The 19295-nt window shown below is 44.4% G+C and overlaps 1 protein-coding gene across 1 annotated transcript in view; it reads right to left on the bottom strand.

The window, feature by feature from the left end:
- Positions 1 to 2725: 2725 nt before the first annotated feature.
- RPN1 (ribophorin I) overlaps positions 2726 to 19295 on the bottom strand; it is a 30276-nt gene continuing 13706 nt past the window's right edge. Inside the window, exons 4-10 of the mRNA XM_047849071.1 lie at positions 16595 to 16804; positions 14769 to 14961; positions 10054 to 10153; positions 8264 to 8402; positions 7911 to 8030; positions 4559 to 4804; positions 2726 to 3348 (exon numbers count right to left, since the gene is read on the bottom strand). Coding sequence (XP_047705027.1) covers positions 3166 to 3348; positions 4559 to 4804; positions 7911 to 8030; positions 8264 to 8402; positions 10054 to 10153; positions 14769 to 14961; positions 16595 to 16804 — 1191 coding nt within the window. The 3' untranslated portion in view covers positions 2726 to 3165. The remainder of the gene's footprint in view (positions 3349 to 4558; positions 4805 to 7910; positions 8031 to 8263; positions 8403 to 10053; positions 10154 to 14768; positions 14962 to 16594; positions 16805 to 19295) is intronic.

Below are 19295 nucleotides of genomic sequence, written 5' to 3'. Positions count from 1 at the left end.
CGAGGGGCGCCAGAGACTGGGCAAGTGTGGGGCCAGACCCACGAGAACACAACTGTGAATACCAGTCAAGTGCCGCCTCTACAGTTTCCAACCCTTGAGGCCACAACACCCCAAAGACGCACCCAGGATACTGCCAGGAACATTGACTGGAGGAATGGAAAGAGATTAAGCGATGGGACGAAACCAATAGTTAATGTTTAACGAGCAGCTGCCCTATGACACTCCATGTTTATTACCTCACGTGATCCATCCTATGAAGCGTTAACAAAGCACTGTTCCATTTTACAAATGAGGCAATGGATGCCTCAAAGACTCACCTCAGGTCACGGTGAGTGGCCTTAATATGCAGTCGGTCTGGGGTGCCTGGGTGGCTCAGTCAGTTGGGCATCCAACTCTTGCTTTCAGTTCGGTCAAGATCTCACGGTTCATGAAATCGAGACCTGCGTCAGGCTCTTGGGATTCTCTCCCTCTCTCTCCCTGCCCCTCCCCAGCTCACACTCTTTCTCAAAATAAACTTAAAAAAAAAAAAAATGGTGAATACGTTCTAAAAACACTATGCAGCTTGTCTGACTGCACGCCCCACTCTTGAGCCAACATTCTCGTGCACATCCAAGTCCTCTCCTTCCACTGTCCTTTGGACTCCTTATCTTCCCACTGCCGGAAAAACCTCTCACACTGCCCACGTCTTCTCACCTCTATATTCAGCCTCTCATTTTCCACCGGACCCTTCCCACTGGCACTGAACACACTTGAGTCTCCCTCCCCGTTCCCTCTCACAGCCTCTGACAACATTCGAAGGAAGCCTCAGCCTCGCCTGGGTCCCATTCCCATTCCCGCCGCTCCACCCACACAGCGCTCAAGTCCCTGAAGGCCGATGTCGGTGACCTGCTCCCAGCACAGGCTGACCTTTCCCAGCCTTCCTGTCACATGACCACTCAGCAGTGCTTGCTCCTGCTCCTCGTAAAGTCACCCCTTCCCTTAGTTTCCATAACCTCATACGTTCCTGCTCTCTTATTTCACAGGCCAGTTCACAACCTGTGCACAGATGGGGGGCTCCAAGTGGCCACTGTGCTTTGGAGCCCTATGTTGACTTCTGGGTCTCTTCTTCTTGACACCCTTCCTAGACACCCTCACCCACCACAACCTCTTACCTCGCTATTCCCACAGCCAGCTGCATGTTGAACGACCCCCACATTTATCATTTCCACACCAGGCCCCTTGGAACTCCAGGCCTAAATATCCAACTGCCCAGACATTTCCATTTGGAAGTCTCAGGCATGCCCACCTCACCGTCTCTGAAACAGACCTCATCATCATCCTCCTCGAAACTGGTCTTTATAGACCTCCCCCTGTTAAATGAATGGCACAACCATCCCTCAACCCACCCTGCCAGTACGTCACACGCTATGTCACATGCTGATCTGTGTGTCTGGCTGATAATAGAAGAGGCCCTTATCAGGCAAAACCCTCGCCCCATCAGAGCTAGTCCAGTAATTATGCACATCCCAACTGTGATATGATGTGCAGACAGAGTAGAACAAGAGGGGCTGACTGGGTGTGGGAGGTCATGAAAGGCCTCCCTGAAGCTACTACCTGAAAGCTGAGCAGGAACTACCTAAATGAAGACAAGGCATAAACCTCAGGCAGAGGGGCGCCCGAGTGGCTCAGTTGGTTAAGCGTCCGACTTCGGCTTAGGTCACGATCTCGTGGTTCGTGGGTTCGAGCCCCGCGATGGGCTCCGTTCTGACAGCTCAGAGCCTGGAGCCCGCTTCAGATTCTGTGTCTCCCTCTCTCTGCCCCTCTGCCGCCTGCACTCTGTCTCTCGCATTGTTTCAAAAATAAATAAAAGTTAAAAACAAACAAACAAAAAAAACCCCTCAGGCAGAGAGGAGAGGAGAGAAAGCATGGTATTCATCTCACACTGTCCATTCCCCCACCTAGATCTCTCAGCTACACCCATGTGGGCACATGGCCACCCTTGCCCAAGGTTCTCTCCCACACCCATTTATGGCCTTCAGCAGTTTGTTCTCGGCCAAAATGCAAGTCTAAGCATGTCTCATACAGTGGTTGGTCTTCCCTTGGTTTTAGCGTAAAACCAAAAGCCTCGCCAGACCTACAAAGCCTGATCTCATCTGGGCTCTCCCACCTCTGCAGCCTATGCCCTACGCTTTCAGATTCTTTTCAGGTCCTCAAGCCCTAGCCTGTCCCAAGGCCTTTGCACATGCTATGCCCCCTGCCATCTATGTAACGCCTACAGAGCCCAACTCCAAAGTCACTGCCTTAGGGAAATTGCCCAATTCCCCTCTCGACCCAGATTGCGCTGGGTACTCTCCTGTAAATACTCAGAGAACCCTGTCCCTCTTCTTCATGGGGTTTTGTCACAGTTTGTGATTATGAATCTGTATTTGATCATCTGTCCTCCATAAGAACCACCTCTACCTCGTCCATCATTGTGTCCTTAGTGCCTAATATAGCATGTGATGCAAAATAGATTTAAAAAAAGAAGTTTAAAAGAGCATTCACTACACCACTCTGTTTGATGGTTACATAGTCCACTTTACCTCTGTGGCCTTAAGTGTTCTAACATGTAAAATGCAGCCAACACTTGCCATGCAAACTTGGTCTAAGAAGCAAATCCACTATTTTTCAATGAATAAAAAGCACTTGATAAAGGACTATCCTCAGAGTTAAGAAATAAGTTACGAGACTGTCACCAGAACAAACAAAATGTTCACAGTCCCTGCTTTATTTTCATTTAGCCACACACGCTTTTAAAAAAAACAAACATACACTTACAAAATACCCAAACATCAGGAATTAGAGCAAAAAACAAGGGGCTTTGGGCTGAAACAATACCCTAGGCTTCAGAACAAAACAAAATCAATCACTACTGAAAATTTCTTTGTTCAAAACACAAAAATATTTTGTTTTTAATGGGATTTAAAGTGTTTTTGTTTCGTTTTGTTTTTGAAAAAAGGAACCCTTTAAGGACAAAAACTAAGTTTCTTGTATTGCCTGCAGCAGGGCCTGGCTTCACTTCCTTGAAGGCCTTTTGTAAAATACAGATGCCAGCATTCAATGGTCTTGATGATCACCTCCCCCTCTTCGCCCCCAACCTGTCATCTGAAAGTGCAGCACCCCAGGCCCACCCTGATGACGATGGGGCTACAGAGCATCTAGGATGTGGTCGATCTTGGTGACCAGCTCCTGCCGCTTTCCAGAGATGAGCTTCTCATTCTCAATGTATGTGTCTTTCTTGAGCTTGCCGGCCACCAGCCGCTCAGCTTCCACCGCAGACTTCAGCACGAGCTCCTTGACCTGTGCATCCAGCTTCTGCATCTCGCTTACCTAGCCGAGGCAAGAGCAAGGCAGAGCTTGAGAAGGGTCCTCCCACCCTCCCTCAGCAGGGCCACCACCTCCCATGCCTACAGACCCTGGAGGCCCAGGGCAGACGGGCTGGCTATGGAAGGAGACAGGCCTGGCTTCAAATGCCAGCTCCACTCTCTACTCCTTCAAGATCCGACCCTGAGTGTCAGCTGTAGAGGAGAGTTGTGAGGATCAAGTGGGAACAGATGGGTCACCCCCTGGCACGGTACCAGGGACACAGTAGGTACTCGAGGTACACTCCTCCTCTTCCCTCTGGCTGGCCAAATCAGGTCCAGGGATTCGGTTAGACAAGACCAATGGCAGCGATATGGCAGAGAGACTGAATGTCTCCCCCGCTGTCACCAGCTGGGTGTGGGACTGAGGATCTCACGGTCACAATCATTCAACACGACAGTTATTTAGTGAGCCACAGTCCCAGGCACACTTCGAGGCTCTGGAAAAGAGCAGCAAAGACAGACTGGGCATCTCGCCTTTCCGAAGCTGCCAGGTACTCCTTGAGCACATAAAGAAAAGCTTCAGAAAGAGGGAGGAGCCATGAAGAACACAGCAAGGAGACTGCGTGCTGGGGAGCGGCATGTGGAGAGGGGGATTGTGGGACACTAGGAGGGGCATCTCTGGCAGCGAGGGAGACTCGTCTTCATTTACAGCCAACAAGAACTCACTCACAAAGCCTGTCCCAGGCACGGTTCTCAGCACTTGACGTGCACTAACTCCTTTCACACTCACAACACTGAGAGGTAAGTACTAAGACATGAAGAACGGAGGCACAGAAATTAGGTAACGTGCCCAGGTTTACAAAGCCTGAATCAGAGCCCGAATTCAAATGCGTGATTCTAAGTCTAGGTTCTTCTCAGCACACGCGAGCAGCCTGGAGCCTTGCCCAGGCTGGTCTCCAGCAGAGGAAGCAGCCGCTCTCCATGCCGGCCATGTGGACAGACAGTGACGTGGAGGCTAGAAGAGCTTTCTGATCCCAGCCCACAACCGACACCCCCAAACTTCTTGTTCCACTGTGAGGGTTGGCACCACAGGCCCAGCCAGCGGTGAGCAGGAGCTGCCTGGTGTGTGCTCTACACAGAGCAGCCCCACGGTGCTCTAGCAGGTGGGGGACAATCCCTGGAAGTGTGACCAGGCGGGCAGAGAGCTGAGTTACTCCGGCATGGCAGACACTTACTTTGTCGCACAGGTCAGAGCCCTCTGTCTTCAGCCTGGACTGCAGCAATGCAATCTCACTGGTCAGGGCCTTGTGCTCTGTCTCCAGGCTCTTCTTGCCGCTGTTGAGGGTGGACACGTCCCGGGACTGCTTATACCTATTGATGGTCTCATCAAAGTGACGGTAGAGACCTATTCTCTTGTTGACCAGGGTCAAGACTTGCTCTGTGATGCAAGCCACCTTCATCCTGGCCTCTGCGGCCGGATCCTGTGGGGGAGACATTGTGCATGACAACATCCAGGCCGGAGTCTGCCCCAACCTTCACCTTCCAAAAAGCACCCACCACCAGCTGTGCAAACAAGAAAAGCCATCTGAATCAAACCTTTGCTGACATTAAATCCACTCCAGTTCCGCAAAGGGCAGGACTGGGGACATGAGAATGAAGGAGACATTCACTTCAAAGTCCGGCAGGGCATACAGAGGGATGTGAAAAAAGATACTAATGCCAGAATACACCATGAAAGGGACAGGTGTGGTCCCAGGTGAAGAAAGAGAAGTCTCAATGCAAGTCAGGGAAGGCTTTCAGGACATTTATTATGTCTCTCTCCTTAAAACCTCCAAGAGTTTCCCAAGGCCCAAAGAATAAAGCCCAAGCTCTTTATCCTGCTATTCATGACCCTTTAGATGCGGCCCTACATACCTTCCAGCATTCTCTCTCACCATGAGTCTACTTCAAAAGTCCTAACTTGGTAGCTCAAAGGCTGAATCTGGTCTACAAATGGTTCATCTGGCCCACGATTATTTTTTTCTCAATGAATTATCAAAGCTTTAAGACAGGGAAATGTATACATAAGAAACTGATTGAATAAACTGACCCATTCATTCAACGAAGTACTCTGCAGCTGTACAAAAAATAAAAAAATTTTTTTAAAAAAGGAGGAAGCTCTCTATGAACTGGTATGGGTAATTCTCAGAATGTGTTTAGTGAAAAAAGAGGTACAGAAAATATGTACTAGTGCTATGCTTTGTGCAAGAAAGAAGAAATGAGAATGAAAACATCTGCTTATTTTTGCCAGATAAATCAGGGAGGATACCCAGAGACTGATGAAATTGGTTATCCACAAGGCAGGGTTTTACAAATTCATAACCAAAATTAAATACTTAACAGTGACAGAGAGGGAAACTACAGCAAAATTCAAACAAATAAAAGAACTTAGTTATATTTCAAATGAGTTAATACAGGAAAACTAAGCCAATTACCTTGGGAACACAGTACTTTGATAAGACGTTCTCAGTCTAAAGACAAAAAGAACTACTAACGAATCCTGGGACTCTACTTGGTAGATCTGGTGTTTGTGGCAGCATGACTGCAGCAATTCTGAAACTATTTTGTGTGTTTACACAATTCAACAAATGAATAAATATATTAATGTTGGGATCCAGGAGAGAAGGAAACATGGTGGAATGAGGGAGTACGGCAAGAACCCTGTGGCTTCAGAATGGAGTGAACATCGGTGTTAACTGCTATTTTAAATACGTTTCTCCCCTGGCTCTGTCTGCTGAAAGGCCCAGACCCAGTGGTACTCCAAAAGCAATGATCACACCTAGCTCACAGATCATAGTCCCCACGTACCATTCCACACTAAAAGGAACCAGGGCTGCCTGGAGAAAGTGCAGGATATGCCTGGAACATGCTGTTGTGCCTGACAATAAGGAAGTGCTCAAAAAAATGATGAGACAAGAAAAAAAGTCCAATCAGGAACAATTAGAGCATCAAAGGAAGTAGTGCCAGTGGACAGCAGCCCATAGAATAAGGTAAGGCGCAAGTCGACACAAGCAACTAGCCAACCAGGAAGAAAAGCCTTCCCTACAGCACAGTGCCCGCAAAAGGAATCACAGTTTTTCAACCACCACATAACAGACTCAGACAAGAATAAATGGTAAATGCTCTAATGGGTGAATGTATATGAGGGTATTTACATGGCCTCAAACAAATCATATATTAATTACAAAGAGAAAAACAGTAACTTTAACATGAAGAAATCAGGCAGACATCAACTTAGCCCAATAAGGAGAGTTAACGTCCCCAGCACTGGGACCAGCTGACATCAGGTACCCCTGACGTGATGCGCCGCAGACACAGCAGCACTTAAGTGCATTCCTACCAAAAATGCAGGGCCTGAATTTAATCAGGGAGAAACATACGATACACCTAAGGGACGTCCTACCAAACTGGTCTCTACACACCAAATACGTCATGGTCATTAAAGACAGAGGCGGTGGAGCTGTTCCAGGTTAAAGGAGTCTAAGGAAATGTGACAACTAAATGCAACGTATGATCCTCAGCTGGATTCTGGAGGAAGAAAAACAATTCTAAAAATGTCACCGTCACTGGGACCATCAGCCAAATCTGAACAGAGCTTGCATGCTGGTTAACAGTGTTATGGCAATGTAACATTTCCTCAATTTGATCATCATACTGTGGTTCTATTAAGAGAATACCCTTGTCCCTAAGCTACATGCACACTTAAGTACTCAAGGAGGAGAAGGATAAAAACGTCTGCAACTTACTCTCGAATGGCCCAGGAAAAATAATTATATATAAAGAGACAGGCCAACGTTAATTGCTAGGTCTAGGTAAAGAGTATACAAGTTATTTTTACTACACTTGCAAAATTTCCCTAATAGTGGAATTATTTTAAAGCAAAGTTTAAAAAAAACAAAAGCAGGGGCACCTGGCTGGCTTAGTCAGTGGAACATGTGACTCTTAATCTCAGGGTTGTGAGTTGAAACCCCATGTTGGGTGGAGCCTACTGAAAATAAAATTTAATATATATAAAAAAAAAAATCAGCTTTTAAACTTAAAAAAACAAGGCTATTTTGTAACAAAACCTAGACTCAGCCCTTCCGTCTGACAAGATTTGCTAGTAGCTGCCTCACTGGGCAGCCTCACCAGTCTATGGACCAGCCAGATCAACATCTTTGCTGCCCCTCATGGGTTCCACTCAAGCCCTTCCTGTTGTCGCACAAACTGTTCCTTCCAGCTGAATGCCCTTCTCCGCCTTCTCTGCCTGTCACCGCCTCAGGGTAGTCCCACCACCGAAACACACACCTCCAGCTGCCCTGTTTCCACAGTACTCACCCGTCAGTAGCACCTGCCTCATTTAACACAGCGCGCTCTGTGATCACAGTAAGAACAAGGTGTCTCTTTTCATGGTAAGGGTTAGCAGAGGCCACAGGCAGGGACAAGGCTTCTGGGGGACAGGGTTCTGCCTTGAACTTGTTCAAAGGACTGGTGCTCAGAAAAGCTAATGAAACACATGACCAAGGGTGCAAGATGACTAGCAAATGTAGGGGGAAAGCCAAAGGGTACCTTTGTGATGGAGAAGTCCAGCCTGACATAGATGATGACGGTGAAGAACAAGATGTAGAACGCAGCCACCACCAGCAGCGGCTCCTGCAGCATTAGCACCTTGTTGAACGTGTAGTGGACCTAGAAGAGAGAACGAGGAAGACGGGCTCTGACAGTCTGCATGGACGCTGGGGACAACACAGGGGCCTCAGCAGGCCAACGATCATCCAGGCTGCCCCACCTACCCACAGAGGGGACTGTGCTCAAACCCCTACAGCCCAAGGAAGGAAAGATAAAGGCAGCAAGTCCCTGGCCCCCAGGACCTCACACTCTGAGGAGGAAGGCCCAGAAGGCAGAACTGTGGAGCCACTTACCACGATGTCCTGAATGTGCTGTTCCACCAGATTTTTCTTATAGGCAACAATCACAGGGCGGCCAAATGTGTCCAGGTAGGTGTAGTGCAGCTCATCTGGGGCACGGCTGATTTCATAGGGACTGTCAACTTGGATGTTCCTGGACGCAGGCAGGAATGAAATACAGCCTTAGACAAACTGCACTGATCTACGTACGAGGTTTATTTAGGGTTGGAGAATTCTAAGGCTCAAGAGGCCTTTCAGGGTCATGAAGTTCACACTCCACTCTGCTCCCCTCCCGGCACCAGGGACCACCAGACCTCCCGAGACAGCTAACCCGCTGCCAGAAAACCCTGAGTATCAGACCGCTTTCCTGCCGAGGCAACAACCATCCCCCTGCACCTTGTACTCGCTAGTCCTCGCCAGTGCTGGCCAACCCCTCGGAGTCACATAGCCCACACAGCCCTCCTGCTCATTCCACCCAACAAGAGCCTCGCCGGGACTTGAAGAGGCCCCTGAGAAGTTACTTCGAAGTACCTTCTCTTCACATGACTGAGAACTTCTTATAAGGTATAGTGGGACAGGCCCTGTTTTTGTCTGCCTGGATCCATTCTCCCTCCTCCAGGCTCTCACACTCTAGTTTTGCTAAAACTCCCCATCCCCCATGGAATGTCTTCCACAGCAGGAACAATCAAGGTGACTCTCTCTGGTGATCAGAGTGGACACATGACCTGAGAGGCCAAGCAGATGCTCCCCTTTGAAATGAACCCAGAGCAAAGTGACACAAATACGCACATAGGTGTTTGTCACTCATGCCAAGGGCGGGTCCCCTGTGAACATCCATCATCCATGGATGGATCCATCCACCCGGTTTCCACCAACTGGATTCCCAGAGACTCTCTGGATCTGCAACTTACGCTGCCATTTTATAAGAGATGCCTTACCCTTCAAATGCAGTCCTTTCTGCTTCAACTGGCCAACGACTGCCTACCGTTTTAAGCACAGAACCCTAATACACCACCAGGACCGCCCTTTCTGAACCTGGTCTGATGGGCCCGGGATAAAACAGAGCCATTACTCCATTGCTTTTTTTTTTTTTTTTTTAATTTTTTTAACGTTTATTATTTATTTTTGAGAGAGATAGAAAGACTGAGTGCAAGCAGGGGAGGGGCAGAGAGAGAGGGAGACACAGAATCCGAAGCAGGCTCCAGGCTCTGAGCTGACAGCACACAGCACAATGTGGGGCGTGAACCCATGAAATGTGAGATCATGACCTGAGCCGAAGTCACATGCTTAACCGACTGAGCCACCCAGGCGCCCCCACTGCTCTTCTTTTTTATAGTAACACAGCACAAGCGCTACCTGGCTGTCCTGACTCTGCATTTTGTCCTCTTACAGATCATCCCATCCCCTCTGGAGGCTGCACCTGTCACACACAGGGACTCTGTTTGGGGAATAGGTTTCGTAAACAGGGGCACCTGGGTGGCTCAGTCGGTTAATCGTCCAACTCTGACTTCAGCTCAGGTCATGATCTCACAAGTTCATGAGTTTGAACCCTGCATCGGGCTCAATGCTATCAATGCAGAGCCCACTTCAGATTTTCTGTACCCCACCCCGCCTCCCCCCCGCCTCTTCCTCACTTGCACTCTCATAAATACATCTTTAAAAAAAAGAAAGTCCCTACAGGCCTCTCAGTCAAAGGTATGTACTGAGCACCTATTCTACACCCATAGGACACAGTTTCCCCTTGAAGTACCACAAGGCCACCACCAGAGAAATGGGAAGCCGAGGAAAGGAACAGTCACACTCACTTGGCCCCCTCAGGCAAGATGATCTTCACTGTCAGAGAATCTATCACTTGCTCATCAAACACATGGTCCACAAACCTCATCTTCAGTGCATACTGGTCACCTGAAGAAAGAGCAAATACACGCAGTGATGTGAAAAACAGAGAAAATGGCACAGGAGCTAGAGGGATGCAGAGGGTATGGACGCTCTCATCTTCCAGAGAGGAATGAACAGATGCCATCTGAAGTTAACGGACGAGGAGACTCTGGGAGACAGAGGTGTGGTGGCAGCATGGTTTTGGGTCTTCACCAATTTCTACAGAAAGAGCAACAAGATGGCAAAACCAAAACCCCACGGAACATACTTACAACAAAACTGGATAAACTAGGGATCTCCACAAACCCCAAAACACAGAGGAGTCACAAAACACCAACAGTCACACAACCTGCACATTATTAGTAAGGCCACCAGTGTCTGTAGAGGAGGAAGAAGGAACCAACAGGGCAAGTGACAGACCTGAGAAGAGAAGAGCCCCAAACAAGACATATTCACTAGAGAGCGAAGCAGGCCAACTGGAGAAGAGCGGCCAGAGCTCTGAGTCCTCCTCCCCCGGTCCCACATAGCAGAGAGCAAAATGGGCCCACAGACCTGCCAGTCTAGAGGCATCTAGCCCCTGAGAACTTGGAAAAGCCATCAGAGCTCCCCTCCAAGGACAGCACCATACACGGAGGAAAACAAAATCAAGCCTAACAGGAAAAACAGAGCTACAGGACACCGAGCCAGGGCAGGCTCCGAAAGCAAGCCACCATTTTTCATACTACATTAAATCAAATGTGCAGTTACGATACTTCGTCTTAATTGCTCACATTAAAAATGAGCAACGGGGGTGCCGGGCTGGCTCAGTCAGAAGAGCATGCCACTCCTGATCTCGGGGTCATGAGTTCAAGCCCCACACTGGGTACAGAGATTACTTAACTGAATAAATAAATAAAAGAAAAACTTTAGAGGAAAAAATGAGCAACAAAAAAGGATAAGGGTGTCCCTCAGTCTTAGAGTAAGTTATGTTTTTAAAAATTACTAAAAAAGACAACATCCCTACAGAAAATGAAAACATGCCAGAAATTCATGCCACAAAACTAATCAAAACTGTTCCTGCTTTTTAAAAACAGGCTAATGTTAAAGGTATTCTAAAAATGACACAAGTCATGAAAAAGTAATATAAACCAGAATTCTAGAAATTCAGAAATGACAACTCAGAAAAAAATTTAGGAAATAACTTTTAGAAATTAAAAAAACTATCTTAGAAATGAAGGCTAAGCTCGAAAGAACAGGAGTGAATAAACACAACAGGTAATGTCTTCTAATAAATCAAAAGTAAAAGGAAGCAAAGTTTTCAATGAAGGAAAGATTCAAGAGAAATTGCCAAATATTAAAAACAGGCAAAGACTCTGGGGCGCCTGGGTGGCTCAGTCGGTTAAGCGGCCGACTTCGGCTCAGGTCACAATCTCACGGTCTGTGAGTTCAAGCCCCACATCGGGCTCTGTGCTGACCGCTCAGAGCCTGGAGTCTGTTTCAGATTCTGTGTCTCCCTCTCTCTCTGACCCTCCCCCGTTCATGCTCTCTGTCTCAAAAATAAATAGATGTTAAAAAAAAAAAAATTTTTTTTTAAATAAAAAAAAACAGGCAAAGACTCAACATAAAAATAATCGGGAGCGCCAAAAGAAAAAACTTACAAAAAGGTTTAAAACTAAGTTGAAAAACCATAATGCAGACCCAAAAATAGCAACCCAGAGCAACCACTGCCAAGATGTGTTCTAGTAGAAGTATTAGGATTTTTTTTTTAATGTTTACTTTTGAGAGACAAAGCGTGAGCAGGGTGGGGCAGAGAGAGAGGGCGACATTGAATCTGAAGTATAGGCTCCAGGCTCCGAGCTATTAGCACAGAGCCCAACATGAGGCTTGAACCCACAAACCATGAAATCATGACCTGAGCCAAAGTCAAGACGCTTAACTGACAGAGCCACCCAGACGCCCCAAAAGTATTAGATTCTAAAGAAAGAATCCCTTTCAATATTTAAGACTTAGAAGGGAAGTGACTCACAGAGGGGAAAAATTAAATCATCAGACTTTGACAGCAACACTTTATACCAATAAGAGTGTAACACATGTAAGATACTCCAGGAAAGATGTGTAAGCCAAGGATTTTATATTCATCAAAGTGACTCATATGCACAAAAGGCACAACCTGTTAACATGTAAGAACTCATTCCTACAAGCCCTTCCTAAGGAATCTACTAGAGAATGAGCTTCAGATCATCAAAATGAATAGAGACCTATCAGTCGATGTAAAAACTGACATGGTGAGCATTAACTACACTTACTGCAGAGCTAAGACCAGTTAAAAGTGGGGAGGTATGCTGTGTAACAGCTATTTATTCTGATGATATATACATAGTATATATGCAGCACACCAAAAAATGGGGTAGAGGGGCACCAGAGTGGCTCAGTCAGTTGAGCATCCAACTTCGGCTCAGGTCATGACCTTATGGTTTGGGAGTTCGAGCCCCATATTGGGCTGGCTGCGGTTAGTTAGCACAGAGCCCACTTTGGATCCTCTGTCCCCTTCTCTCTCTGCCCCTCTCCCATCTGCTTTCTCCCTCTCTTTCTCTCTCAAAAATAATAAACATTTAAAAACTTAAAAAAAAATGGGGCAGAATGGGGAGAGGATATTCCAAAAATAAATAAATAAATAAATAAACTAACTCTTTTCAGTAACCATATTGGAAGTGGCAGTGTGATCGTTTTTATTCTGAGACTGTTGTGTAGCAGGTGTGGGATAAAACAATTGTGGAATGCTCTAATTCTGTCACCCTCTCTGTCCTTCAGAACAAGAATTCTCAGTATGGAACTAAGTACAGATATAACAGGAACAAAATCCCTATAGCTCATACTATTAAGTAACTATAAAACTTCATAATTTTGTTTATACAAAGACATAATATATACTTAACTCCATTAACTGAAAAGGCCTAGAAAATTTTTTTTTAAGTTTATTTATTTTTGAGAGAGAGACCAAGCGAGCATGCACGTAAGTGGGGGAGGAGCAGAGAGATGGGGGAAAGAGAGAATCCCAAGCAGGCTGCACACTGTCAGCATGGAGCCCAACGTAGGGCTTGAACTCACGAACTGTGAGATCATAACCTGAGCCGAAATCAAGAGTCAGATGCTTAATTGACTGATACACCCAGGCGCCCCGAAAAGGCCTAGAAATTGACCAAACTAAGCGCAATGAACATTCCTAGTTCTCAGGTTGTGGTCTTAAAACACCCTTTTCCACAAGAAGAAACCAGAGCTTTAAAGAGAAAGAGCTGATTCCAGGTCTGGGACAGAAAATAAACAAGTTGAGGAGTGCCTGACTGGCTCAGTCAGAAGAGCATGCAACTCTTAATCTCAAAGTTGTGAGTTTGAGCCCCACTCTGGGTGTAGAGATTACTTAAATAAATAAAACTTAAAAAAAAAAAAACAAGAAATGAAAATATACAAGTTGAACCAAGAATGTCTTTTCATAAGACAGCAAGGAAGGTTAACAGCTATCAATTTGCAAGAAATACAGAAGACACAGGAATACACTGAATAATATAGGAATAATACAGGAACAGCATTTTGAGTAAGCAGTCAGCAAAATCCAGACTGGAGACTACACTACAAGTGGCTCAAGTTCTTCAACAGATAAACTGTATTCAACACACACACACACACACACACACACACACACACACACACACAGGAGGGACTGTGGATTATTAGAGACTGATAAGACATCGAATTTTTTGAAAGGGCAAGACTAAAGTAGATTATCTAGAGAAGTACACTTGGGTGATAAAGCTATGAAGAAAGTCAAGAAAGTGGTTACCAAGAGTCAGGATGGTAACTACGGTTGTGGGGAAGGAAGAGGTACATGGAGAGCCTTTTGGCTGGCTGGCAAAGTTCAACTTCTTGACCTGAGTGGTGTTTACAAGGTGTTCTAGTCATTTACTGAGCTATACATCTGTTTTGTATGGTTTTCTACATTCAATTTTGTGTTTAAAAGGTTTTAAAAAGAAAGACTTGAAGAAAATATGGCCAAATCATTATAATGATTAGTTCTGGGTACTCGCATAAAAGTGCTTATTATTCTGAGTTTTCCTTAATTTTTTATTTTTTTTTAAATTTTTTTTTTCAACATTTATTTATTTTGGGGACAGAGAGAGACAGAGCATGAACGGGGGACGGGCAGAGAAAGAGGGAGACACAGAATCGGAAACAGGCTCCAGGCTCTGAGCCATCAGCCCAGAGCCTGACGCTGGGCTCGAACTCCCAGACCGCGAGATCGTGACCTGGCTGAAGTCGGACGCTTAACCGACTGCGCCACCCAGGCGCCCCTTCCTTAATTTTTTAAATACCTCAAATTAAAAAAAACTTACGCAGCTCTGTCTTATGATGGAACCGGGGGTTAGAAGAGGATTTTGACTAGGCTGTGTGAACTATTATATGCAGGCATTACTTTTACAACAGTAATTTATCTCCACCCATGAAAAGTTGTTTCTGCTATCCCAGCCTTCCAAAAAATGATAATTCTCTCTTCCCATCAAAAACGACTGGTAATTCTCAAAACAAACGAACACCAGTAGAAATAAAAATGCAGGAAATGAAAGATAATGATAGTCTCTCCCCTAAGCACTAAGTACTAAAGACTGACCCAAATTATAGAGGTACTCATAGCTTGGGAGGTTGTAGCCAACAATGTAATGAGTCTTCCACCCGCCAAACAGAGGGAAGCGAGGCCGGATTTCCATCTCTACAGAGTCGTCCAAAATAAGGAGGTGGCTGGTGGAAACGTTGCCAATCTCATCCCGGTAGTAAACATCCTGGGCAGCAGCAGGGAGGATGGTCTGCAAGAGAAGGGACATGCCTGAAAGCCTCCAGAAACTTACTCACAGGAGATGATCCTAATGACAGAAAAGATTTTCTACACCAAGAGCCTCCTTGTAGCAATATTTAATTAAAACAGTCCCCAAACTGGAAACAACCTAAAAAGAAGTCTAACTACACCCAAGGCTTCAAAATTTCTAGATATTGTAACTATTTCTCAATCATGGTAAATAGCCAAATTCTCCTGAACAATAAATAATGAAGAGAATTGTAAATACCTTTACGAATACTAAACGATTAATACAAAGATAAAAATAATCTTTAAACTACTCTGCAGGGAGAGAAACATAAAAATGGAAGAAATTACATCAAATCGCTAGGTGGCAGGGTTATGGAGGGTTTCTCCACCTCTTTACTGTGGCTTCCAAATCTGTAAGTATCTTTTCGTAATCAGGAAGAAATAATGCTAACACTTCCATTCACATAATGAGCCCTTCTATAAAACAGAAGAACAGCTGACCCTTGAACAACATGAGTAGTTCATAAACTGCATGAGTCCACTTATATGTGGATTTTTTTTCAGTAAATACAGTACTTAAATGCCATGTTCTCTTCCTTATGATTTTCTTAATATTTTTTTCTCTAGCTTACTTTGTCATAAGAATGTAGTATATAATTAATACATACAACATACCAAACAATGTCATAATGGACTGTTTATGTTATCAGGAAGGCTTCCAAAAACAGGAGGCTATAAGTAGTTAAATTTTCAGAGAGTCAAAAGTTATACACAGACTTTCAACTGTGTGGGGGGCTAGCACCCCTAACGTCTGTGTTTCTCAAGGGTTTTTTTTTTTTTTTTTTTTAACGTTTATTTATTTTTTGAGACAGAGAGAGACAGAGCATGAATGGGAGAGGGTCAGAGAGAGGGAGACACAGAATCTGAAACAGGCTCCAGGCTCTGAGCTGTCAGCACAGAGCCCGACGCGGGGCTCAAACTCACGGATGTGAGATCATGACCTGAGCCGAAATCGGACACTTAACCGACTGAGCCACCCAGGCGCCCCTCAAGGGGGTTTTCAACTGTGCATGTTTTCAGCTTTCCACTGTACACGCTCTTATTTACAAGACAAAAAATATATACAACTTCATATGCAATATAATCACGTATCTTTTTAAAAGAGCATTATAAAAGAAAAAAGAAATATTAAAATATGAGCAATAGTAATGTCTGGGTGGTGGTTTGGTCTTCCTTTTTCTATTATTCAAGTTTTCTTTTAAAAACATGGCCTACTTTAGGGCACCTGGCTGGCTCAGTCACTGGAGTATGCAACTCTTGACTGCAGGGTTATGAGTGTAAGACCCATGGTGGGTGTAGATATTATTTAAAAATAAAATTAAAAAAAAACCCAAAAACAACAAAAAATAAACAAAATTATTAAAAAAAACAAACAAACACGTGGCCTACATATACAAATGGGGGCACTTTTTTTTAAAGATTCTTTCTGCTGGTTCTAACACTGTGAGCTCAACTACCTGAACACCAAACAATCCCAAACAACGGTCAATATTCAGATACTTTAAAAAAGCAAAAGAAAGGGCAGATATGATAAAATGATACTTTCTCCCACTGTCTGGTTGAAGACCCCATACCTTAAATGAGCGGATGGAGGCTATTCCACTATCTGGCTGTCTCTGGTAATCATAGCGTGAAAAGGGCCCCTTCAGCACAGCCCCTGTATGCTTCAAGTCTACATTTTCTTCCACAGCAATGTTACCCCAGTGAGAGACCTCGATGACTCGGGTCATGCTGGTGATGGTCAGGAAAGGGCTGTTGTTCTCATAATGTACTTTAAAAGTGTCCTATAAAGGAAGGAAACAAGTGACAAATGAATCAATACTAGTTTCAAATAAACTGGAGACAATCCATGTATCAGCAACAGAATGGTTAAATTATGGTATATCTACTGTGGGCCACATTCTAAAATGATGCTTACTAGGACTTTTTACTGGCATAGGGAAATAAACATTCAGGATATATTATTAAATAGAAAAATAGGATACACAAAATTGCTTTAGGTTCCAACATATCATTTGTGGTCTTTTTTATTTTGTTTTGTTTTTAATATGAAATTTATTGTCAAATTGGTTTCCATACAACACCCAGTGCTCATCCCAACAGGTGCCCTCAATACCCATCACGCACCCTCCCCATCATTTGTATTTTAAAAACAAAAACTTCTATGCTCCACTCATCTTATAGCCACCATATGAGTAAAAGGACAAAAACAAAAAACAAAAAAAACTGGAATGAAATACATGAGAATCCCAAGTAACAGTTATAGATGATTTCTTTCTCCTTGTACGTTCTATTTGCAAAATTTCTACAATGAGCTTTTTAAATTGCCTTTTAAATAATTTTTCCGGTTTTAACATAAAATGAAACCTTAAACTATAATAAAGAAAAAGTGTGACTAGGTAATATTCGTGATCTAATAAAGACATGATCTCTACCCAACGAGCTAGCAAATAACCTCAAAACTGAGGATGATTCATAACATTACTGAATTTTTCTAGCACCTAAGAAGACTTATACAGAAAAGTTCATGGAAGACTTTTTCAGCTAACACGTATGGAGCTAACATGTTATCTGGTAGTCACTTTTATGAGCTCTAAACAAATGTATGATCATTAATGCTCAAAACAACAGTGAGGTACTACCCATCTCATTTTACAAATTAAAAAAACCGAGGCCCAGCAGTTTTAACATATTCAAGGTCATAAATGAATCCAAGTGGCAATACTAAGTCTTCGGGTCTTCAACTCTGTAGTTCTGGCTCCGCACTCCTCCACAGTAAATACTGCCTCCCAATGACATCTCAGAGAATTAAAGGAAATACTTTTGGCAATTCCTCCTCCACTTTGCCAATTTCACCACTGAAATTAGTATTAATTCCTCCCAATCACTAAGTAATATAAATGCCCCTCTATGAATACACACCTGGAACCTTAAAAAACGGTATCTAAAAGGACAGAAGGATCAAAAAAATACCCTTCTTCCCCAAAAGACCATGAAAAGGACACTGTATTCATTCTCATATATCCTACTACTTTATTCACTCATTCTAGGACTGGATTTTTAAAAGTTCAATTTCATCCATATCGTATTATTTAATGCCAATAGTGACAAGGGTGCAAGGAAACCAGCAGTTTCTGACTGCTGATGCCATGATAAATTGGCTTAACCTTTTGAAAAACCACTTGGCAATATACATCAAAAGATTTTTAGGGGCACCTGGGTGGCTCAGTCAGTTAAGCATCTGACTTCAGCTCAGATCATGATCCGGCGGTTTGTGAGTTTGTGCCCCACATCAGGCTCTCTGCTGTCAGCATAGAGCCAGCTTCAGGTCCTCTGTGTCAGCCTCCCCCGCCCCCCCCCCCCCCCCCGCTCCTCCCCCACTAGTGCATGCGGATGCCCTTTTTCAAAACTAAACATTCAAAAAAAACATTTTTAAATGTTCATATGCCTTAATTTGAAAACTTTTACTTCAGAAAATCTATCCTATGGCTGACAAACACATGAAAAGATGCTCATCACCCAACATGAGGGAAATGCAAATAACTACAATCAGGTATCACCTCACAACTCTTGAGAAAGGCTAAACTCAACAACACAAGAAACAGGTGTTGGTGAGAATGCGAGAAAAGGGAACCCTTGTGCGTGTACTGTTGGTGGGAATGCAAACTGGTGCATCCACTCTGGAAAACAGTGTGGAGGTTCCTCAAAAAGTTAAAAACAGAACTACATTATGATCCAGCACTACTGAAACTACGGGGTACTCACCCCAAAAATACAAAAACACCAATTCAAAGGGATACATGCACCTCTATGTTTATAGCATTATTTACAATAGCCAAGATATGGAATCAGCCCAAGTGTCAACCAGTGAATGGATGAGATGTGGTATACACATACACAACATAATATAGTGCTTAGCAAAATTAGTCAGCGAGAGCAAGACAAACACAAAACAATCTCTCTCTCTCCTTTTGAGAAGAAGGGCACTGCCAGCACAGAGACCCATGCGGGGCTTGAACACACAAACCATGAGATCATGACCCAAGCCGAAGTTGGATGCTTAACCGACTGAGCCACCCAGGCGCCCCAGGAAACAGGTTCTTAACTATAAAGAACTGGTGGCTATCAGAGTGGAGGAGGGTGGGGGGATGGGTTAAATAGGTGAAGGTGATTAAGGATTACACTGGATGCAATGAGCACTAGGTGTTGCATGGTTGAATCACTGCATTGTACTCCTGAAACTAATATTACACCATATGTTATCTAACTGGAATT

Source organism: Prionailurus viverrinus, chromosome A2, assembly GCF_022837055.1.
Source record: "Prionailurus viverrinus isolate Anna chromosome A2, UM_Priviv_1.0, whole genome shotgun sequence".
NCBI classification, from domain to species: Eukaryota; Metazoa; Chordata; class Mammalia; order Carnivora; family Felidae; genus Prionailurus; species Prionailurus viverrinus.
The sequence above is the reverse complement of the archived record's forward strand: the minus strand, read 5'-3'. Positions and strand labels throughout refer to the sequence as shown.